Source organism: Pinus tabuliformis, chromosome 7 (assembly GCF_031772625.1).
Source record: "Pinus tabuliformis cultivar Carrire ecotype Pingquan chromosome 7, CPIR1, whole genome shotgun sequence".
NCBI lineage: Eukaryota > Viridiplantae > Streptophyta > Pinopsida > Pinales > Pinaceae > Pinus > Pinus tabuliformis.
The window spans coordinates 1,899,324,001-1,899,348,563 of NC_142293.1; the positions used below are offsets into that span (position 1 = coordinate 1,899,324,001).

A 24,563-nucleotide genomic window follows, 5' to 3' on the forward strand; every position below is an offset into this window, starting at 1 on the left:
AAAGGATCTAGTCAAAACAAAATTCCAGTGATTGGGGATAGAGAAGGTAATTTGTACAGGTTATCGGATGAGCCTTGTTAGGGTGCTATAATTTATAGGATCTCAAGGTATTTGAGTATTGTATCTCAAAATCTTAAATTGTAAATACTTGTCAATCTGCCAATGATTTCCAAATAAAAGAAAAAATATAATAAAAAATGAAAAGAGAGTATAAATAACAAAAAGAAAAAAAAACAAAAATATTCAAAAGAATGAAAAATAGAACCCCATCAAAAGAAAAACAAAAAAAGAAATAACACTGAAAGTGTTGCAAGTCTAAATGCCACTACTGATAGATAGTTTTCTTCATCATCGTTAAATAAAGATTGTGTGCAGCCTACTCAAAATGCCACAATCACAAGCTATTTGTTTAATCATACAGTGTAATCATGATTAAACTTGTTTAAATTTCTGTAAATTAGGTTAGAGAATAAAGATTTGCCCAACATTCTAATATGGGTAAATCAGTAGTTAGGTAGAAAATGGCATTGATTCAATTGTTTAATCTAAATCAATAGGAGAAATAAGGGATAGGCTAGATATTTTTTCATTCTGTATAAAAGAAAATAAGGTGGGTTTGCTAGTCTAAGTGCACCCTTTAGAAAAAATAAAATGTTAGTTTAGTTATGGGTAGGTAAATTAGTTGTTTTTATAAATATTTGCCTATGTCATTTATCCTAAGTTAAAGGACATTGTAAAAAAGGCAAAATGTGCATGATAGTATAAAATGCATATGGACAAATATTTTTGTCGTTTGTGGTTAATCAATAGCATTGTTAGGGCATCGGGCTCCTCTCCCCCTCAAAATCCACGATCGGTATTGTTCTTCGGCCCCCCCTCTCCATCCTGCCTTTACCACCAGGGGGGGGGTCCGAAAAGGTGGTTTCTCCCGCCGAGCCCCATCCTAACCTGGCAGCCTCTCCTGATTTTGCAGCCCCCCATTGCAATACCACTTACCACTCGCTACCCAATACGAAACCACCGTCCTCTCGCCCGCTTTACCGCGTCCCCACCACGATACCTCAAGCCACGTCGCCTAGTCATTAACCAATTGAATGCACTCCCGGCAAAATGACTGTTCAGCATTAAATTTATACTTCCCGAGTAACCGTTCAAACCTAACGGTCCTGCGCCATTTGTTGGGTGCAGGGATTGCACTTAAGCAAACTCCTCAACACTTAATTGTCAACCCGGGGGTTTCATACACTTAGAGACGAAGCACAGGCAATGCCAGAAGTGGTATGAACTTTTCTTATTCCTAATCCTAATTCTTAAGTGAAATGTTGCAGAATCAGACAGAAAACAATCTTAAAGGCAATCGACACCAAAGCAATTCTAGTGCTGGAATGTAAAAGAATAATTTGCGACGAAATCAAGTAAAGGAACTTTCACACAACTGGAAGCAATCTTGAATGCTGAAATGAAATACTATGTTCATCTTCAGTATAGATGGCTAACAACTTAACAAGTGGGCCCTTGCAAAGATCTGTTTCCCAAATGATCTTCCTTCTACACCAAGCAACCTATTCTTGTACTATTGCAATCTGCTTGCACTAGTGCAGGTACAATACTTATGTGAAAAAGTATAGTTTACCTTCTTTACTGAAGACTTATGTCTTTGTGGAGGTGCTCTAAGCCCCACTCTGTTCCTATGACAAGAGACCAGCTCTTGCACCGAGACAAAGCTTCCTTCACCAAAGATTCCAATTTACTTTCGAAAGAATTAAAAGAAGTGTTGAAAAGAATTGCAAATGCAAGCTAGATTCTTAGATAAATTACACGTGAGAAAGAATTCTTTAATTAACTGAACTTTGCAATGAAAGTAAACTTCATAAAGCAAAAACAATTCGGAATAATCAAAGCAGAAATCAAGGTAATTTGCATGCATCAAACTAACTTTCGGCAATTCACTTATAACGTTTATGTTCCTTTTTTAAGTCATAAAAATGCAAGTGTAAAGTATGGTGTTTGTAATAACGTCCTTCCTTAATTCACGTAAACATTCTTAGATCCTTCAGAAGTATAACTCTTAACATTAAGAATGATTACTTGAATTAACAATACTTTTGCTTGCAGGAATAAATGAAATTATAAGCAGGAAAAGGAACGTAACACTTGCTGTGAAGTAAATGAATAAACTAGAGTGCAGGAAACTACATGCACTGGTACAGGAAGAATCTTCCTGCACGACCCGAGCGGAAGCAAACTAAGACAAAAATTGCAGGAAAAGAATTGCAGGAAGGAAATTGCAAGAAAGTAATTGCAGGAAAGAAATTGCAAGAAAGAAATAAACTTAATTAAACTTCCAAACTACGGATTCATTCACGCTTGACTATGAAATGAATTTAACTCAGAACTTCTGAAATAAACATAAGAACAATCCAAGCCACGCAACTGCAAATGAATAAATGTTCACACAAACCTTTTAAATGGTGAAAGCACAAGGGTAAACGAGCTGGGTTGGTTAGGCCCTAGCCAACCAGCTCGTTTCCCGTTTAGGAAACGAAATGATTCAGCACTTAATCACGCATGAAATAAAAATTAGACACAACGTGAAGAAAACATGGCGCGTTCCTTGTATTAAACTTGATCAGCAAATATACATGATAATGCGAGTCCAGCCTAGAACCGAGGGCGATACAAAATTATAAAGTAAATGAAATTACAAACTTAGATATCGCTAGCTTGGCTCTACCTACGGTCTACATTATATACAGTCTCTCGACCTTAGCCATATTCTACTAATTACAGTCATTTCCTATTCAAGCCTTTCGACCGAACGGACTAACAAACAACATTGCAAAACCGGCTAATGGTTATAATAAAGCACGAACTTTGCTGGTCATAGACCATATTCTTGGCAAGTATCCCTGACTATATGCCGCCAATATCCATCCTCAGATAGTCCGCAACCAAACTAGGAGTCGTGGATCAAAAACGCCTGTGTGGAAGGATTCGAACTATCACGGAGATCATGGAGCAACATCATTGGCGGTGCAGGAATCTGCCTGCACTGATCACGCTAAATAATGATTAACACTTAGTTATTCAATTACTTTTAGGAAAGTTAAACATAAGTTACAAGAGATACTAAAAGGTATGAAATCTATGTAAAGTAATTAATAAAGCACTTAATAGATCTTAATTATGAAATACGAAGTATATGTAGGAATAGATGATTATCTTGGACTAGTGCAGGAAAGAGAGGGTTAAATAGAGATAAAACCAGTGATGCGGGGGAGCGCCCCCCCCCCCTACGAACCCGCTCCCGAAGCGCGCTCCGGGCGGGAGCGGCTCGGGAGCGGGTCGGGAGCGCGCTCCCCAAATCGCTCCCGGACGGGAGCGATTTTCGGGAGCGCGCTCCCGCAAAAAAATTTGCGCTCCCTGGTCTGTGAGGGAGCGCTTCAGGGAGCGATCGCTCCCGCGCTCCCGGAGCGCTTTTTAATGCCCGGGAGCGATCGGGGAGCGATCGCTCCCTGATCGCTCCCGAGCATTAAAAAACGCTCCGGGAGCGAATTTTAATTTTTCGGGAGCGATTCCGCGGAAAAAAAATACGCGGACCCGAAAAAAATCCAAAATTAAACAAATTTTTTTAGATTTATAAGCCCAATGGGCCAAAACAAAATCATTCTAATGAGATTGAGGTTGAGTTTGAGAGCAAAGGAGCAAGGAGCAAGAGCTGAGGAGCAAGGAGCCAGAGCTGAGGAGCGAGGAGCAAGTGCCAAGGAGCGAGGAGCAAGCTTGCAGAGGTATGTAACTTAATCATTTAGTTAGTTTAGCTGGTTAGGTAGTTAATTTGGTTAGTTTCATTTACCTGTTTGAGTTTAAAGATCATTAATTTAAATTAAATTAATAAATTAAATGAATTAATCCCAATAAACTAAATTAATTTGCAGATTCAAGACTCAAACCCTACAAACATCAAACACGATGGACCTGAGCATTTTTATTGGCATTTTCCTCTTCCTGGTCCCCTTTCTGGTTATTATGGTGGTGGAGAGTAGGAAACGGAGGGGGCCTGACCCTGAAGAGGTGGATGAAGAAGCCGGAGGAAGTCAAATAGGTGAAAACCCCAGTGAGGAGGATGTGGAGGGTGAACATGAGGGTGAAAAAACTAAACAAGACCAAACTCCATTGTGGAAATATGTTCAGAGGCCTGAAACAGGGAGAGGGGGTGGAACCACTAAATTTCATTGCCCCCATTGCAACACTGATTTCACAGGCTCATACACCCGTTTGAGAAGACACCTTTGCGGGAAAAGGGCATGGGATGGAGAGAAACAAATAGGAATCAGAACTTGCAACGGGGTGTCAACAGTTGATAGATCCAAATACATAAAGGAAGAGGAGGACACCCAATACAAAGCAAAAAGATCAAGGGGTTTCTTTGAACCAAGCTCACAAAGAACTCCTTCAGCATCCTCCCAAGGCAGTGGATATGGACATGGAGGCTCAGGGTCATCATCTTTACGCCGTAGAAGCATATCAGATTTCCTTGATGAGGGGTGTAGGAATGATGTGGATTCAAAAATTTACAGGTTCCTCTATGCAAATGGGATACCATTCAATGTTCTACGCTCACCTTATTGGCACGAAATGGTTTCTGCCATAAATGATGCCCCTAAAGGATACAAGAGCCCTGGGTATGACAAGGCAAGAACAGTTGGCCTTGATCATGAAAAAGCAAAAATATCACATTCTTTGAATAAAATGACAAGTTCTTGGACTGACAATGGGGTGTCCATTGTATCTGATGGATGGACAAATGTAAAAGGCAAGCCATTGATAAGTGTTCTTGCTGTGTCCCGAAGTGGTCCCATTTTTCTAGCTGCACATGATTACTCAGACAAGTTCAAGACCGCTATCAACATTGCAGAAGCATTGCTTGAAACAATTGAGCGTATTGGCCCATACAATGTCATCCAAGTCATCACTGATAATGCTCCTAATTGTAAGGCAGCGGGAGCAATTATTGAGGATAGATACCCGAACATATTTTGGTCTGGATGTTTGGTTCACACATTGAACCTTCTGTTGCATGATATTGTCAAAAACAAAAATGAACAATACCAATGGATTGGGGATTTGTACAAGAGAGGAAAAAAAATGATAAAATTTATTACAAATCATAGCAATACCCATGGCCTTTTCCGCAGTCACTCGAGATTGGAGTTGCTGAAGATTGCGAGGACTAGATTTGGTAGCTATTACCTCACCTTCAGGCGCCTTTTGAAGGTAAGAGAGGGTTTAGCTAGCATGGTATCAAGTCCAAATTGGCAGGTGTTAAAGGAAAGGGCTACAAATGTAGCTGACATTGCAGGTTTTGATACGGTGGAGGAGGCCGCTCTTGATGGGCAGTTTTGGACAGCTGTGAGACAGGTATTGGATTTCACCAAGCCAATTTATAACATGATTCGGTTTGCAGATACAGACAAACCGGTGATTGGTGAGGTGTATGAGCAAATGGATACCATGTTGGGGGAAATAAAAGACATTGTTAATAACAGAGATCCCGACTTGTACAATCTGATTCACGATTGTGTGTGTGAACGGTGGAAAAAGCTTAACCTTCCACTACATTGCTTGGCGTATATCCTTACGCCAAAATACTACTCAGATTCTTGGTTGGGCAAACCTGCAGCAGGGGGTGGTGTTAGGACCAAACCCCATTTAGATCGAGAGGTAACTAAAGGATATCTGGATGCATTAGAAAAGTTGGTGCCTGACAGGGAGGAATGTGCAGCTGTGCGCCTTGAAATAGGCAGATACTTCACTGGCAGTGGTTTGTATGGTAACTTCCATGCAATGGACGACAAAGATAAATTTGATTCTCTCACATGGTGGGAAACATATGGCGGCGACGGACTTTTGCGAAAATTGGCATTGAAAGTTCTTGCACAGGTTGTAAATTCTTCTTCTGCAGAGAGGTGTTGGAGCACCTACAGTTATATACATAATGTGAAAAGAAACAGGCTCAACGAAAACCGAGCAGAAAGCTTGGTTTATGTGCACTACAATTTGAGGTTGTTGAGCCATTACTGTGATCGGGCCAATGAAGATCCCACATATAAAATTTGGGACAGTCACCCTGAGGACGACAATTTAGAGGATGGCATTGTACATATGGAAGAACTAGAAGATGAGCTTGTACGGGATGAAGCTGAAGCAGCTGCAGCAGCCATGCCACCTCCACCTCCACCATCCAGTAGCAGTTCTCGGGGCCCGAGTCTTGTTCCATTGCTGTCGCCACCTCCATCGACACCCTCGCGTGGAGGCTCGAGTTCTGGTCGTCGGTCTGGGAGGGAGACTCCTAGAAGACCGCCAAGACCTACTTATACTCCTGGAGACTCTCGTGGCAAGGGCCACTTGTAGATTTACAGTTTACTTGTCTTTTTTAGTTTCTATTAGACTTGTCACTTTAGTTTTCATAACTGTTCAGTGTTGAGTTTTGAGTCCTTGACTCTTGACTCTTGACTCTTTCATATCAATATGACATTATGATATTTTTTGTAAACATTATATCACTGTGACAATGAAAATTTGAAGTTTGAAGTTGGGCCTTGGCAATTATAACTCATTGGTAATGATTGTGAATTATGAATATGATGCTTTGTGAAAGACTAAAGTTGTTTCATTTCATCTCATTATTCATGTTTCATTTTATAAATTTTTAACATTTCATATCATGTTAACAGTTAGAAGTTAGGACTTAGAAATATCTTCGATATTACTTCTTGTAATGGTTAAACTTGGCTTACAAGTACAACTTGTTACTTTGGTGATCAATGATGATAAATGTTATTGAATTGAATGTTATTTTAATTTATTATTTTACTAAGGTTGATGACGATTATAATTTCTAGATGATTGATGTGATATGGTTCAATGATCAATTTATGTTTTTTTATGTTTTTTATGTCTATTTCATCATTCTACATGTTTTTGTTGGCATATATGTATCAAAAATTAAAAAATATAAAAAATATATATATTTTTAAAAAATCGCTCCGGGATTCGCTCCCAAACCGGGAGCTTCTGAAAATGGTCGCTCCCGCTCCCGCTTCCGCTCCCGCTCCCCGCTCCCGCTCCCGCTCCCAAGTAACACTGGATAAAACAGAGGTTAAGGCTTATGGGAATAGGGTAAAAATAGAGCAATTTGGGACACCAACACCATTTCCAACGTGACTTTCATAGCATTGGTTTAAAAAACTTTTGAAGCCATCACTCTCCTTCCTTTTACTACTCATCCTATCGCTCTCCTCCCTTTTCACTACTTATTCTCTGTAAACTGATAGCTTTTGCACAACGACCGTTCTCAGAGTTTTTCCACGACCAGAACCAGACAAACATTGATAGTCCTCTGTCTCCTTCACCTGATAATTCGTTACCCAAACTGTTTCCCAATAAGCTCTTTTGTCAATTCCTCTTGCCTTTCACTAATACAATTACACCTCCCAAAAGCAAAACCCAAGATAAGCATGTTAATCCATTAATCCCTCCCTCTGTAGATATAGATCACATCCCTTTAGCCGACAGGGATTATAGGATTAAATGAAACCCAGTGTGACTGTGACTTTTTGGAGTTATACTATTGGTTGGAAGACAAACATGCAAATAACACTGATGAAATTGGGCTCTAGGAGTCCAATCTTCCCCATTCCATCTTCCCCTTAACCTTCCAAGCCCCTAAATTTACCAGAAAATGTTAGGCATGTTATGTCCCTGCCAAAAGAGCTACCATGGCCCCATCCAATGACATTCTTTTTACAATTACTACCCAGTCCATTGACCAAATAATGCTAGTTCCCTCTGTGGAAAATAGTACTCCTTTCTCCTCAGAAGCCCTCACCTAGCTTTATCAAAAGTTGGATTTCGCTACCAAAGCCAAAATCTTTGAGATTTTCTTGCCTGAGAATGCCCAATTACCTAAGAAGAATCCTCCATACCCTTCTTCCATCTTCCCTGATCAAGCCAAGCAAAATATATCCATAATTTCCTATACTTTGGGTTATTATTCTAATCAGTGGGTAGATGAGCCCATTTTAGGTTTCCTCTCAATATTTTCCACAAACAATAAGCCATCCATTGTGTTCAATTTCAATCAATTCTTGGCTGACAGCATTCATGAGCAGTTTCTAAAATTTCCCACAGAGCATGTGTTTAATTACACCTCTATTTTACTCTATATGTTCCTTTACTATCAGGCAGATAAGTTCAATTTTGCAATGCAGAAGCTTGATTAGTTCAAATTATCATTCATCTTTTAGTCTTTAGAATCTAGATTAATATTTAAAAATACATAATCATCATCATGAATTCAGTATAAACATTGTCATCATCATCATCAATGATTATTATAACATTCAAGTTAGCACCTTTGATAAAAATGTCAATACCAACTCACACTTTAAAGGAATATGAGATTGTTTTCAAAATCACGTCATACTTCATGAATTATATATTTTTCTAATGAATTTGACAGCACTAGCATAGAGGCAACATAGTGAATTTGACTTTATAAATAGTATGTTGCATGGTATCTTGGTCTAGACTCTAAAGGAGTCATGACATAGAAATATTGTTTAGTATTACCGAATATAATGTAAATTTAGTCATTGTAAATAACAACGTCTACACATTATAAATTGCACTGTGTTCTAGTAGCTACAATAGAGATGCTCTGAAATTCATAGAAAGAAGTAAGTTGGATTTATTTATTCACAAGCTAAGATCATATGACCAAGAATCAAGATACCACAATTTAAGCAATTAAGTATTGTGAAGTATGATACTAGTAAAGAATTGTTGAGAAATTTAACCTAATGCAAAGAAACTGCTTCCACCAGCTAACTTTGTGGGTAACAACTTTCCTTCTTGATTTCATAGATACCTTATGAGTTTCCATTCCAAATTCCAGGTTTCCATCCTTTAGATCTGGCATTGTTGAAAATTTGTTGGCAAATACTTCTACCATGTCATGAATCATTTTTCAAGATAAATGTTCACTTTCAGATGAGTTGTAATTAGTGGATATAAGGTCTGCAAAGAATTCAGCTACATTTACATGCTCTGGACAAATTAACCTGGAATATATTCTTGCAATAAAATGCCTAGAACATTGGAAACTTGGAAACGTATCCATATTTTCTGGAAACGTATCCATATTTTTTGGAAATGTATCAAATTTTCTTAAAACTCCTTTGAAACATTTCCGATCTCAAGCTGGCCATTTCTAAAAAAGTGAAACGTGGCGAAAATGTTTCTATGTCATTTCCAAGCCGTTTCGTACGCGTTTCTGTATCCGAAACGTTGAACGATGTTTCTGGGAGTTGGGGGCAACGTTTCCAATAACTAAGGTTTATATGTCTAGTTGACTCTTTATTTGGACTTTTGGTGTTTGAAGCGTCAATTAGGTGCCTTAAGACCAACAATGGGTCTACCCCAAAACTAGGAACAAAAACAAAACCGTTAAAAACAATAGTCAACCAAAAATTACATAAATATACAATTTTCGACAAAAGAAACATATATGTTCAAGCGCATCCAAATGAATCCAAATCATTATACACAACCATGCAAGGTTTCACATATATAACAAGTAAAGGTGCATATAACCAAAATAGCACCACAATCCATTTCTGAACCAAAAATACATTAACTAAGACATTCTAAATGGCCTCTAGAATCCAAAAAAAAACTTGATGCAACAAACACCTACATATCATCCAAATCATTGCCTATATTGGGATTCTTATCATTAATGTCACCGTCTAAGCATTAAAATAAGATAGAAAAAGCTTAACTAGTCAAATTGAGATTTTGTTTGAGCGATGGGTGCATTTTTAGCAAGGTCATAATAGAGGAGTTCAACAATCAATGGCACCAACATCAATAAATAGAGGGCTTAGTGCTTGTTATGAATAAAATATATTAAATATAAATAATGATGATAATTGTAATAATGATTAGTTAATTAGTAATTATCATTGAAAAGGCATATCTAAATGGGACATGACTTTCCATGAAGAGGCACATGCCTAGTATGTAAGCAGGCCCCTCACTCTCATTTGTAACATCATCCTTATTCATACATTTTAATATATATTCTTGTATCGTCAATGGAGATCTACATATTCCAAGTATTTTAGAGTATTTAACCTGAAGAATGAAATTTATTCGTTCCATTTGGTATCAGAGCCACGTTGGCTGATTCTGGCCTTTCGCCATCAATTTGATTGTCGTCGTAATCGAAGCGTTTTGCTATATAGTGGGAGATTCTCCATTTATTGCCAAGCCTTTGGCCATTTTAAAAATAATAATAATAATAAGTCAAAAAAAAATATGAAAGGTTAAAAAAAATAAAGAGATTATATCTATTTAAAAAAATTAAGAAAAAAAAAATTATAGAAAAGAAAATATATATATAAAGGGAAAAAAAAAAGATTAAAAAAAATATAAAAAAAATTATTAAAAAAACTAATAAAAAACCAATAAAGATAACAAAAAAATTAGTTAGAAAGAATATTATTTAGTTAAAAGTTAAAACACACATAATTAAAAAAAGGGGGTTATTTACAAACCCTAAGTTCTTTGACGAACACAAAATAATCAATATTCAACGAACAAATGGAATCCAATTCAAAAATGATGAAGGAAGTCAAGATGAGTTCCACACAACAATCATTATTTTGGACTAAATGTATGTTTTGTATAACATACATTGAATATCCTTGGATTAATAAAAATTGTGAATTATGTTGTCCAACATGTGGAAAATTATTTAATGCGGAAAAATGTCAAGATGATGTACTGTAGCAATTGACAGAACGAGAGGAAAAACTTACAAAACTGGAACAAAAAATTAATAGAAAAAGTCGAGGAAATTTTGCGTCTAAGGGACCATAGCCAAAAATTTCTTGTAAAGCTCAAGAAGTCCAAGGAATGAAAGAAAAAATTAGAAGAAAAGGGATGTGTCAAAAAGAAATTCAACGAGATTCTATCAAAAAAGGAAGAAGAAAATTTGCGTTTAAAAGACCTAAACCAAAGGTTATTGGAACAAATCAAAGATCTAAAAGATGAGAATCTTAAAAGTCAAAACATTGAAAATAAGGTTGATGAATCAGAAACCAAAGAACTCTTACGTCTGAGAAACCATAATCAAAGTCTACTTACTCAAATTAAGAAACTTAAGGATGATAACCAATCATTATAAAACAAGTTAGAAGAATTACTCACAAAAGAAGTATCAAAGTCTCTCGATGTAACAATCCAAGTCGAAGAAAAGGAAATAAACACAGATCTCATTAATCCCACAATTCAGACAAATCCAAACCCAACTGAAGTAAGGAAGTACTCAAAAGTTGCAGTTCAAACGATGAAAAACCCAAGTGAAGATACTCGATGACATCAGAACCCGAAATAACTCTCAATCTTGCCACACACATGATAAGGGAAAGACAAACTCCTTATCTACATCCGAATCACAAAACCAGACATTCCAATCAGTCTACATATTTTTATCTCTCAAAACATAAACAACAAACTTATGTTCAGAAAGACACTGAAGTGCGCACAGTTCAGTGGAGTGATAACAATTTATCACAAGTTTCTAGTATTCGAAAGATTCCACAAAAGATTAATTTAGGATGGTCAAATCCTTTCTCTATGCGACAATTTTATATATCACTTCAAGGATCATATCAACTTGTATCAACGAAGATGACAGTTCTGAGACGAGAAGACATTCAAAACAAAAAAACTGATCAAGCCTTTTCATCAACAAGCTTTGAGGACAAAATTTTTTGAAGAGGAAGGCAATGTTATGAATAAAATATATTAAATATAAATAATGATGATAATTGTAATAATAATTAGTTAATTAGTAATTAGTGTTGAAAAGGCATGTCTAAATGGGACATATCTTTCCATGAAGAGGCTCTTGTCTAGTATATAAGCAGGCCACTCACTCTCATTTGTAACATCATTCTCATTCATACATTTTAATATATATTCTTGTATCGTCAATGGAGATCTACATATTCCATGTCTTCTTGAGTATTTAACCTGAAGAACGACTTTGTTCATTCCAATGCTCTTCATTAAATTCCAGTTACAAACCCTCATACATGACAGAATCCAATGGAAAAGTTGCAATCCCCCCAATTCTGAAACAATGAAGATTGTTAAGTCTGATGGATTTTGAGTGGAATATAAAATTATACTTTCTCTATTTGAAATTTAATGAAATTGGAACCACTCCCAAACATCTTAAAACAATCAATGGTAATTTTAAAAATTTATGTAAAATTCATAAAGTGACATTCACTTTTACTTTATGAATTTAACATTACCATTAATTAAATAACGTTATTACGGCCCTAGGGTTGAATATCAACTTATAAATTATTGTTTTTAAAAAAAGGAATTTATGTTACAAGGTTCCTTAGTCGCATTGTAGGAAACCAGCCAGTTCCATGAGAAATGGCCAGTTCAGTATCAAACCGGCCAATTCTGTAGAAAACTAACCATTTCGGAACCAAACCAGCCTTTTCTGGTTCTGCGCCATTGGTGGGACTGGTTAGGGCATTAAAACGGTCAGACCGGCTGTTTCGGCTGGTTCTGATAACGCTGCTTCTATCTTTTTTGAGAAAACAAACAAATGAATTGATCAGAATGGATTATCCGATTCTGAGCATTTGAATTAACTAGTTATGAATACTCTCTTTTGTCATTTGTTTCTTTCAGGGTGGGGGGCATTCTGGCTATAGTTGTCTTCACTCATCAGCCATGCTATGACAGGCATTTCTATGGTGTCAAAAATCACCCAGACCTTGCACCTGGTTTCATCTGCACAGAACCAGTCTTTTCTGGTTCTGTGCCACCAGCTGGACCAGTTAAGGCCTCAAAGTGATTGGACCGGCTGGTTCAACCAGCTCTGGTCCTGTTCTGCTAATACTGCTTCTCCCTTCCTCTTTCATTCCCAAACAAACAAATTGATCAGAATGAATTATCAGATTTTGTGCATTTAATTTAACTTGTTTTAAACATTCTCTCTTGTTTCCTTGGTGGGGAGGGATTCAGCCTATAGTTGTCTCTTTCATAAGAAGTACACTATGATGGGCATTTATATGCTGTCAAAAAATCAGCAAGAACTTGCATCTGGCCTCATCTGCATCCACTTGTTGAAAAATGGTAGCTCCAGTCGGTATTTTCATTATCAAATTCAAAGGAGAAATGATTTATTTTCTTCCTGTCCAAGCCGACCCCGCCACTTGAAGGGCTTTGACCCCAAGGTTAAAACCTACTTCTTGACACATATAAATTGGCATTCATTGGACCTCATTTGGCATCATCAACAACTCATTCATTCGACCTACAACAAGGAGATCTGTTCACACAGGCAAATGAGGATGAAGACAGTTTTTCAGCGAAGTTTGACCTCTCTTTTCTCTGCAATGACCAACATTGACTTGACTCTTTTCTCTGCTCTTTGACCAAATCTTTGATTGTGATTGGAGGCCGAATATTCTCAGGATCATTGACTGTTCATTGATCAAAGTTCTGTCTCTGTTCTAGGCCATTGACCAAAGTTTGACTGCAGGTCAAACTTTGAGGTTTGACCAAATTTTCTGTGGAAATTGCAGGACCGAATTTTGAACCTATGACCACCAGCCACAGGCCGAAATTCGGCCCCTTGTACACACTTTAACTGTGAGCAGATCGTTCACCTATTCACTCTCTTTTCACTGGTTTTGACTTGGCATTTATTGAAGTCAAGGTTGGCAATTTGACTGGAATATTCTGATGTACAATTGATGAATTCAACTCTCTCTAATAAGGAAAGATTAGCATGTTTTCCCCCTTGTGGGGTTTTGACCCAAGAAATTTTGGTGTCTCTTGTTTCATTGTTTACACTGTGATCACTATTGCTCTACTGAAATTAATGGTTGAAATTTTCAAGTGTAACTGCTAAATGATTGGAATGTGTGAAGAAAGTCAAATTGTATCATTGGAAGTAGTTATCAGTTTGAAAATTTGTTCTAGTCTTGTTTGCTACTAGAAATCAACACCACAAAGGGGGTTTTGAACCCAGATATCCATGTTAATACTAGGCCAATCACCTCACAACTCAAATTCAGTCTTTACATCATCTTTGAATGTACTCTTTATCAATCATCTGGTAGCTTATGCAAAATTTTACATTCTTCTAATTCTCTTTTTTGACCTATTTTTATGGCTACTTTATTTTTTCTTACCAGTAAATTAATAAACATAGAAAGAGAACATCCGTAGAAATTGAATCTCACACTCAACAAAACAAATTTATAAAAGAGACCTGCATAAAAGGTTATCCTGAAGCATATTTACCAATATGACATCAAACATGGCGAGATCTGATATGCTCTTACAGAAAATTGGACTTCTATGAAATATGTTTAGGTTAAATGAACCCAATTATAGCAAAATTGTATACACTGTGATGACCAATCTCAATAAGCTTCTTAGAATATAAATGCAAATACCTGAACAAGGAAAGCCATATCAACCACCAACGTTGTCACAACTCCCAAAACTAAACCCAGCACTCCATTAGCAACAGTTGAAGAACCTATATCAACATCTACCTGTATTTGTAGGTTCAGTCAAATTTTCTGCTAAGGCAAACACGACTTGAAATTTCATTAGAAAAATCCACTGATCATTTAACCGAAATGAAAATATTTGCTACCTCTAGGTACTTTTGCCCACGGTAATAATTACAATCAACTGCCTTGCCCAAAATACAAGGTGTACTCCCAACACTCTGCCTGACAATCCAGGAACCCTGCATGCAACATTGGATACAGCTGAAAACATACTCTTGTTATAGTGTTAAAAATATCAGCGTCACATGCAAAAATAAAAGTCGACAGCTACATCATATGCAAGCAAAAAGACCTTTGGAACAGATGGAATAAGCTTCAGCCTGCTATTCCTAAATTCATCATCGCCATCTACAAAACGCTGCAATAGTGACCCCGGCAGCAACTGCTTCGATATGAAATATATGACCATGCTATAGTGTGTCGAGCCGGGTACCTATGACAACCACCACACCAGCAAAGACTTGTAATAATTTCCCAAAACTTCCTAGCAAGCATTTCCATCCAATACTATTAAAAAAGATAAAAGAACAATTCTGACATACTTGGAGATTTATAACCAGTGAAAATAGTCCCTTTTCTGCAGCAATCTGAAAACAATAAAATCCTTGGTAATCAGCCATAATTGAAGGAACAAACATCAATCCCTCTCAGAAAAAATACCTGTGAAGATGATCTGATGATGCACCTTAACGTCTTTTTCATAAGACAGCCTATTCCACCAGAGTGCTCAACAAAATTATAATTCATGTGAAGTCATAGAAGTAATGACATTTCTTCATTTATATGCTAGGATTGATAAAAGTATTGCTATATTATGAGTTCCTTTTAACATGCATATCACTGGATCTAGAGAAGTCACTAAAAAAACAGAAAAATACAACATACACACCGTTATCACATGTAGTATAACTTTGATCGAAGTGATATCTGCATAATACTATAGGTTAAAACACTTCAATCCCTATAGCATATTTGAAGGCTCTTAACTAAGGCAAATCAGCAATACAAGATTATACTCGTACAGATCATCGCTGAATCAGCAGAGAAAGTGAAGTTTAGATAGCCAAAGATCCTGAGCATCTTTATCACACACTATGCAATCCAATAAAATATTTCAAAAACATACTTCATTAGAATCAAACAAAGTTAACACTAAGAATACAATCTACTGAATTTTTTTGGATAACATAGTGCGTTCCAAATACCTTTTCTCACACTAATCAATCCAATAAAATATTCAAAAACATACTACATTAGAATTAAACAAAGTTAACACTAAGAATCCAATCTACTGAAGTTTTTTGGATAACATAGTGCGTTCCAAATACCTTTTCTAACAATCAAGAAATTGTTAATAAACGTATGACACAATCGAGAAAAAACAAAATTGTTATTTCTTTCAAAATTGTATCTGATACTCAAGGTAGGTTGAAAGCATAAAACAAGGTTTACCTGTGCTGCACAACCCTTCCGTCTAGCGAGATGGTCCATCCGTTTCACACCTTTAAACCAGTCAACTGCAACAAGCTGCATTAAAGGCTGCCCAGCTGGGACCTGGTTGTACAAGTTTGCCACCTTTATATTATAGAAGACCAAAGAAAGAGTTTGAAATACAAAATAATTTTAAATGACAGTAAAAAATCAACCTTAGATCCATCAAAGATGAAACGTTTGCTACGAACTCGAAAGCTCTTTGCATCTGGAATCATCCAGCAGTCACGCCCTGTATCCCTATCATCTCGCCGCAATGAACCAGAGAAGCATGATAAATCAAGAGCATCAGTTAATTCCTCCTCCCCCACTTTGGTTACTACAAACAAAAGGTGCACTGCATTAGCACAGTGTGATTACTGACTTTACTCAGCTTCCAAAACATTGATCTATCTGCAAGATAATTAACAGCATAAATCTGCAAGAACTTAATTCTAAACCTGTGTTTTTAATTTCCTTTGGGGACTTTTGTGAATCCATCTGCCAAGGCCCAAATCCAACAGCATTTAAAAGTTAAAAGATATTTGTGTTCAAAGTACTTAAACATGCAAAATACATGTAACAGAATGCCACATACCTCTTGATCAGGAACTTGGAAATCCTCATCTTCATCAGACTCTTCATCTGGAATTTCACTACCTCTGGGCATTTGATCTACAGATGGACTAGGTTTAATGGGGGCTGCTTGTCGTTTCTGACCTTTCTTTGATACAAGATCAGAGCGCATGTTTGCCATTATTTGGATGTGTGGCAACTCATCACAATCATCTCTCTGAGAGAACCACTCACGCAAACCTGTTTTTCACAGAAAATTCAGAAATAAAAATTGAGAATCTCAAACAAAGGAATCATTCCACATTATTTTACAAGAAATAGTTATATCAAAAACCAGCAGAAATATATAACGAGGGACAGTAATTGAAAGCAGAGAGTGAAGTGAGGAATTGGAGGAGGGGATACTCCAAATCTCAAAGTCAATCTAAAATTTATTTAAAATATAAAGTTCAATGTTCCACCAAGGTTCCAGGACGAGGGGGCGAGGGAGCGGCCTATGCAAAAGCTCCCCACCATTTTTTAGGAAACGTGGGGGAGCGTCAGGGTCTTAAAAACTTATAAATATAAAATATAATTTATTAATTGAGTCCACTATGACAATTGGGCTTGAATTGAAAAGCTGCAAAGCATGATCATTGATATGAATATCATTATCTAATATCATATAAATTTAAAATTCTAATTTATAATCATACAACATGCATTATGATTAAAGTTTAAAGTTTAAACCATATTGATGTTCCACTTCCTACTATGAACATTGAATATGAACAGTGAATATTCAATATTGACATTAAATTATAAAAGTCAAGTCTGATACATCATACATCAAGAGTCCAAATTTTATAGAATTATAAAAGATTAAAGTCAAGTCTGACACATCAAGAGTCAAAATTTTCAAGAGTCAGTTGTGTGTGTGAGGGTGTGAGGTCTCAGCTGTGCGTGTGAGGTCTCAGGCTTCAGCTGTGCGTGTGAGGTCTCAGGCTTCAGCTGTGCGTGTGTGAGTGTGAGGTCTCAGCTTGCGGCTTTATAACATAATAAAACTGAAGTTTGAAACAATGAAACCCTACGCTTAAGTGTTAAGAGCGTTAGTTTTAAGGTTAATTAAATTTTAGTTTTGTTTTAAAAATTAAAACGTGTTCTCGTCCCCCCTCGTTCCCCTTTCCGGAAATGCCCCCTCAGGAAAGGGTTTCATTGTTTCAATATTGACATTAAATTATAAAAGTCAAGTCTGATACATCATACATCAAGAGTCCAAATTTTATAGAATTATAAAAGATTAAAGTCAAGTCTGATACATCAAGAGTCAAAATTTTCAAGAGTCAGTTGTGTGTGTGAGGGTGTGAGGTCTCAGCTGTGCGTGTGAGGTCTCAGGCTTTAGCTGTGCGTGTGTGAGTGTGAGGTCTCAGCTTGCGGCTTTATAACATAATAAAACTGAAGTTTGAAACAATGAAACCCTACGCTTAAGTGTTAAGAGCGTTAGTTTTAAGGTTAATTAAATTTTAGTTTTGTTTTAAAAATTAAAACGTGTTCTCGTCCCCCCTCGTTCCCCTTTCCGGAAATGCCCCCTCAGGAAAGGGAAATGACCCCCTGGCACGTCCCCCTAAGTTTCCTCATTTTGGGAGCATGGGGAAACGACCCCTACTCGTCCCCAAGTCCCCGGAGCGCGAGGGAGCGAGGAAACTAGACCCCTGGGGGGAGTCCCCGTGGAACACTGATAAAGTTATTACAAAATTGGAGACTTAAGATCTGTTACGACAAAATCTAGCACCACAGTGCAAAGCAGTGTTATTGGAAATGGTGGAACCTACTGGTCCAACCGGTTTGGACGTCCGAAACCAGAAATGGCCAGTTCAGTACCGAACAGCCCTTTTTTCACCAAACCGGCCGGTTCCATACAATGTGACCAAGGACATTTCAAATGCGATTTAACAAAAAACAAAAAAAAAAGAGTGGGAATGTTCTATATCATCAGATAAATGCCAAAACAAGAACACAAAATATAGGGTCCACGTCAGCGCAAAACCCCTCCAACTGGGGAAAATCCATCAGAACTCTTCTTATCAACAGCAAAGGAGATTTCCAAGACCAAAAACTAGACTAGGGCTTCCACCAAGAACAAGTCGACCAGCCTGACTTCATCCATGTAATATTCCAAATGGAAAAATACCGTAGATAACAGAAGCAATGAACTATCTATAGTTACAAAATTCAGAAATGCACAGCCATACACATTTGAACATGGAAATATAAGCAAAAACTCTGAGTCATTATATTAATTTTTATAAATATGAGTACAATAAATGAGATCAGAGGAACCTGGGCTTGCCATTACAAGCTATGGCAACAACCCAGGAGTGACTACAAAGATCAAAAGCCGGAAAGATCCCCCAAGAAGAATTGTGCATGCCCAGGAACAACTGCTCACTGTTGTTGGAGGGAAATTAGAAGACTGCTCTAAAGAGTGCCCGAAATGAACTGAAACTCTGATGGTGGCCTCCTCACTAGATACCCGACAAGACCCAGAAATATCTCACGAACCCAAGTGGTGGAAATGGTCCCAGGGTGAATTGTGCCCTCCTCCAACAATTTTTATTGCTTCCTACCGGATGGAACTATGAATTTTTCCCTCATAAGTGCTCAGAAAATTCTACAAAATTAATCCTAGCCTCCTCTCACCAAACCCACAAAAACCCAAAAAGAGTTTGTGCTTAATCCACCGACCCCCGGTGACCCCTAACAAGTGCAAATTGCCCAGTCTAGCCAGAAAACGCCCCACAATTTTGATATTACAGAATTATGTCCCAAATCTACCACTGGAAATTTCTCTCAACTCCAGCTAATTCTCCACTGAGAAATTCCTCTTATCTCCAACCTTTCTCTCTCCACAAATTCTTCTCCCTTGCGTTGGCTAAGCCAGAAACCCTTGCGCAATGTTTAGAGTGAGATAAATGGATCCTCAAAATACCTGCCTCACAGCCCAACAAACTCACTAAAAAATCCCCAACAATGTGTGGGAAAAACTCCTACAAATCCTCCAGAACTCTAGCAATCTACAGCTAATCTCAATTTGGGGTGGTTCGAACAACTTATGTGCCCAAGCAAAATATACACCAGCAGGAAATAATCTGCAATGTAGCTCCTTTAGAAGTCCTGAGATAGACTTCTCTCTACTCTTCTAGGGTGACACTCAAAGCTCACCGAAGGTATAGGCGAAATTCCCACTTTGGAATCCCATATGCTAAACAGTACCAGTTGACTTGGCTAAACAGCTCAAGAAAACTTGTGTTCAGAAGTTAAAGGCAGGAAGGGTGTTAATCCTGCAATAGCAAGATTTTTTCTTGCATGTGGCATTCCCTTCAATGCGGCCTATTCACCCTATTTTAAGCAAATGGTTCGTGCTATTAATGATGGACCTTAGGGGTATAAAGCGCCTGGTTAAGAGAAGCTCTGAACTGTGTTGGTGGACAAGAAGAAAGTTCATCTTGAGAAGATAATGGCACCCATGAAGGCATCTTGGAGTGTAGATGGATGCTCAATTGTCATGGATGGATGATTGATTGTAGGAATCATCTATTGATAAACATTATTGTCTCTTCCCTATGTGGTCCTTATTTTCTCAGGGCCATTGATTGTTTTGGTCAAGAAAAGAACACTATGGTCATGAAAGACCAATTATGTGATGCCATTGCAAAGGTGGAGATATCCAATGTTGTTCAAGTTATTACTGATGTAGCTCCAGTGTGAAAAGCAGCATGAACAATGGTTCAGAAGTAGTACAGGTTAGTGACAAATTTCAGATTTCAAGTTTGATTTATTTTATATTTAAATTACACTAATTACATTTTTAATTTTGATTACAATTTGAATTCACAAGTTTGATTTGTTTTCTAATTTTTAACAATAATCATTTATTAATATTTGAATTTTGTCCTTGATGTATCTAGGCATATTTTCTGGACACCATGTGCAATGCATTCTTTGAATAATGCATTGAAGGACATTGGGAAAATTGAATGGATTTGAGGATTAGTTGAAAATGGCCGCAATCATCAATTAGAAGCCATTTACCACAAGCATGCCAAAATGGACCTTCTTAAACCAATCGATACCAGATTTACAACTTACTACATTTTATTTAGGCCGTTTGTGGAGATGAAGAAGGCTTTATCTGCCATAGTTGTCAGTGACATGTGGTACCAGTGGAGGTTATCTATATCAAATGCAACTTTGGAGGTGAAGAGGTTGATTTTGGATGATCATTTTTGGGTTGATGCCAAATTTGTTGTAGAATTTATAGAACCAATTTGTGATACGATCAACGATGCAGACACAAATGCTCCATGTTTAGGTGAGATTTATGATAACATGGACTCCATGTGTGAGAGGATCAAAACCCTCGCAGATAAGAAAGATCCTACTTTATGGCTACAACTGAAAAAGCTTATACATGAGCGGTGGAATAAACTGAACACCCCTCTTCATATGGTAGCTTATGCAGTTAATCCAAAATGGTATGATCCCACAACAGGAAGGAGGTCTCCTTCCCAAGATAGAGAGGTGTTCAAAGGATTATTGCTCGTTGTCAAGAGAATTTATGATTGTACAAAAGCCTCTAAGAGACGATCTCAATTTGCCCAATTTTCACGTGGTCAAGGTGTCTTTAGTTCACATGCAGCTTTGGCCAATAGACGCAAGAAGAAGGATCCAATTGATTGGTGGTGGCTTCATGGTGTTGATGCTCCTGAATTGCAACAATTTTCCATACGGTTACTTGGACAAGGAGGCAAAGAACTTAGTGTACATTCATATCACACATTGTCTCATATCTCGAAAAGACCATGGGTACAAGGAGGGTCCTTTCAAGAGATGGGACCAATACACAGATGATGTTATGTGTGAGGGTGAGGAGATATAACCAGATGGCCTTATTGCGGTACCTCGAGTTGCCATGGATGAGCTGGAGCCTCAAGATGAGAGTGATTCCTACCTAGAGAGTATGTTCACTAAAGAGCTAAGTGATGCTAATGACATGACTTGAGGAAGCCATTGTTCATTGTTTTGAAATTTCCTAGTTTTTGGAGATGCCTTAAGGCAACTTTTGAATGTAGTATTACAATGGACATATATCATGATTCTTATCAATATGTAAACTCCAATTTGCACTTGATATCAAACTAGAAATTTGAAATTTCAATGTGAAATTTGAAATTTCAACGATGTGCATGTTTAAATCTTTAAAGTTTAAATCATAAATATTTTATTTTTCTTGTTTAAAGTTGGAAAATATACAAATTCATATATATTATATTTTATAAAATAATATATATACCCCTGATGACCCCACGTACCCTGTTTCAAAAATTGACATCCCTGTACCAGTCCCCATCCCCTTCCCCGTACCCATCCTCGAACCCACGTTTCTTGACAACATAGGTTGTAGTAAGGTTATTAACTTGTTGCAGTTAATTGAGCAGAGAAATAAAGTGAATCTAGTATTTGACAATGTTGAGATTGTTGAGCTAGGGTTTTAGATACAGCATTTGTATTGATAGTCAGGGATTGGTATTGATGTTGAGCAAAGGCAAATTTGATTATGACAATGGACTTGACAAACTTTATGCTAAAAGGGTTTGATCTATATTGTTGTTGATGACCTTGTGCGAGTATTGCAGATTGACAAAGTTAGCAGAGTGTCTTGACATTATTTATTTTGTTATTGATGCATGAACATCTAACCTAGGGTTGAATGTTTACTAAAGGAATTAGTTTCCTTAGTTAGGATTTAATTATTTAATGTATTTTTCCTATAGTTTTTGGAGAGTGAGAATTATTGTAAATAGGAGAAGGTTCGAGAGTATTTTGGAAGAGTTGAGAGATTTGTGGGTTAGTTAGATATTATCTAGAGATAAGGGATTAGATGAGAGTTTTTATGGATTATGAGAGAGATTGTGGGAGTTTGCCGAGGATCTAGAACCTATTTTGGGTTTAGATCCACTTGTATAAATCTAGGTGAGCCCATGAGGCATGTAAGTAAGTGAGAGTGAGGAATGAGTAGGCCAATAGTTCTCCTGTAAATATTTTATTTATTAATGAATTATTTCTGAATATTTGTGTGCATACATGTTGTGTGGTTTTCAATTTTATGTTGTGTGTTTAATTTTTAATTTGCAAGCCCCCTATGGTCTGTTGTGTCAGTTATTGATCACAAGTGGATCCAACATGAAAATTGTGGAACGTGATCCGTCGTGGTGAGCTAAAGGTTAGAGCCTTCAGGGACAGTGGCAGATTGTAGAGTAGTGTGGCAGGGTGGTGCAAGGCAAGATAGTGGAGTCTCCTTCAGGTTGGAACTTGAGAACACTTCAGAGTGGCAGGGTCGTGCTAGGGCAGGTTGAGCCTATGTAGGGTGTTGGAGCGCCCTGCTAGTCGGAGTTGGTAAACAAGTTGTTAGAGTATACTTCAAGTTGGAACCTGTAAACCAGGGCGTCGGAGTGTCCTTCCAATTACTGGTAAACCAAGGTGTTGGAGCATCCTTCAGGTTGGAGCCTATAAACCAAGGGGTTGGAAGCTCCTTTAGTTGATGTTGAAAGCTTGCAAGTTGGAGCTTCTTATTCATGTAAATTACTGAAGACAAATATTAAACAGCGTTCGGTGGTTTTTCTCCCACAAGAGATTCCACCTAAAATCTTTGGTGTTATGTCTTTGTTGTTGTGCATTGTTGAATGGTGTTGTTACTGATGTAATGTTGATTTATGCTTGATCTAATGCTAATGTAAATTTAATGCTCTAAAGATTAAAAATTAACCAATTTAAAGGAAATATTGATTCACCCCCCTCTTAGTGTCTCCATCATGTATTACACTAAGTGATATTTTAGTTACATGCACTCTTATTTGCTATATAAATGAGAATTTTTGCATATTTATGTATAAATAGCTTGGGATAGTATGGATGCACATGAACATGTATGTTTTCTTTAAAATTTGAATAATTTATGTGTGTTTTGTCAATCGGCTTTTTGGTCTAGTATTTTTACCAATTCTAATCCAATTCTCATTGATTCCCAGTCCAAAGGGTTTTTCTATTCGATCACCGATTCAATTTCAATAACACTAGTGCAAAGACTCACTAGGAAACCTCGATAAAGTGCAACAATGGGAGTGTCATCACTCTCACCTCGACAAATCCCCTCGCTTTAGTGACGGCCGCCATCTAGCACAAAAGAGGCTTCTCTAGTAGATCTTAGGGATCCAATCACTTGATTGAGATCAAGCTAAGTGACCACTAAGGGTTCTACAATCATTTCCACCCAGGGATAAGGATAGGAAATTAGGATTTATGGTGGATTAGAGAGTAACTTCAAGGTTTGAGTTCAAACGCCCCTATGGCTCAATCTAGAGGTTTAAGACAATCAATAGAGGCTCAAATATGTTCCCAAACACACACAATCAAGAAATTACAATTGGCTATCATAAGCTAGCTCTTTAAATCAGAATTTCTAGCCAAATTTAGCCTCAAAAACTATGATAACAAAGTGAAAAATAAGAGCTAAGACTATGAGTGATCAAGAGAATAAATCACTGTAATTTTCTATCATCCCTCCATCACCAATATTTCCTTTTTCTTTCAAAACCAACTCAATCATTGGGGTTACTTATGATCTCACCTTCCTCCTTATTGCTTACGCAATGGTGATTTTTTAGGGGAGTCGCCTCGAAGTTGTAAGAGAGTCGTCCTAAAGAGGCAAAGGTAGGTCGTTGAGATGATAGTGAGTGACCTATCAAGGTTCCACTTGGATTTTATCGTGTCGGTTGGAGCTTTCACCATTCTAAC

The 24,563-nt window shown here is 37.3% G+C and overlaps 1 protein-coding gene across 6 annotated transcripts in view; it reads right to left on the minus strand.

Moving 5' to 3' along the window:
• LOC149256069 (protein ENHANCED DISEASE RESISTANCE 2-like) overlaps positions 1 to 24,563 on the minus strand; it is a 313,045-nt gene that overhangs the window by 55,154 nt on the left and 233,328 nt on the right. For 5 of the 6 annotated variants that reach the window (XR_016267267.1, XR_016267266.1, XR_016267268.1 and 2 more), the window contains exons 14-21: positions 16,753 to 16,970; positions 16,616 to 16,655; positions 16,331 to 16,494; positions 16,137 to 16,238; positions 15,227 to 15,271; positions 14,977 to 15,117; positions 14,768 to 14,863; positions 14,562 to 14,663 (exon numbers count right to left, since the gene is read on the minus strand). Coding sequence is in view for 3 of the 6 variants with exons in the window: in XM_089460657.1 (XP_089316783.1) it covers positions 14,562 to 14,663; positions 14,768 to 14,863; positions 14,977 to 15,117; positions 15,227 to 15,271; positions 16,137 to 16,238; positions 16,331 to 16,494; positions 16,616 to 16,655; positions 16,753 to 16,970 (908 nt within the window). In the remaining 3 variants the exon portion in view is untranslated. Of the gene's footprint in view, positions 1 to 14,560; positions 14,691 to 14,767; positions 14,864 to 14,976; positions 15,118 to 15,226; positions 15,272 to 16,136; positions 16,239 to 16,330; positions 16,495 to 16,615; positions 16,656 to 16,752; positions 16,971 to 24,563 lie in introns of those variants that run through there. The other variant, XM_089460658.1, reaches the window with a different exon arrangement.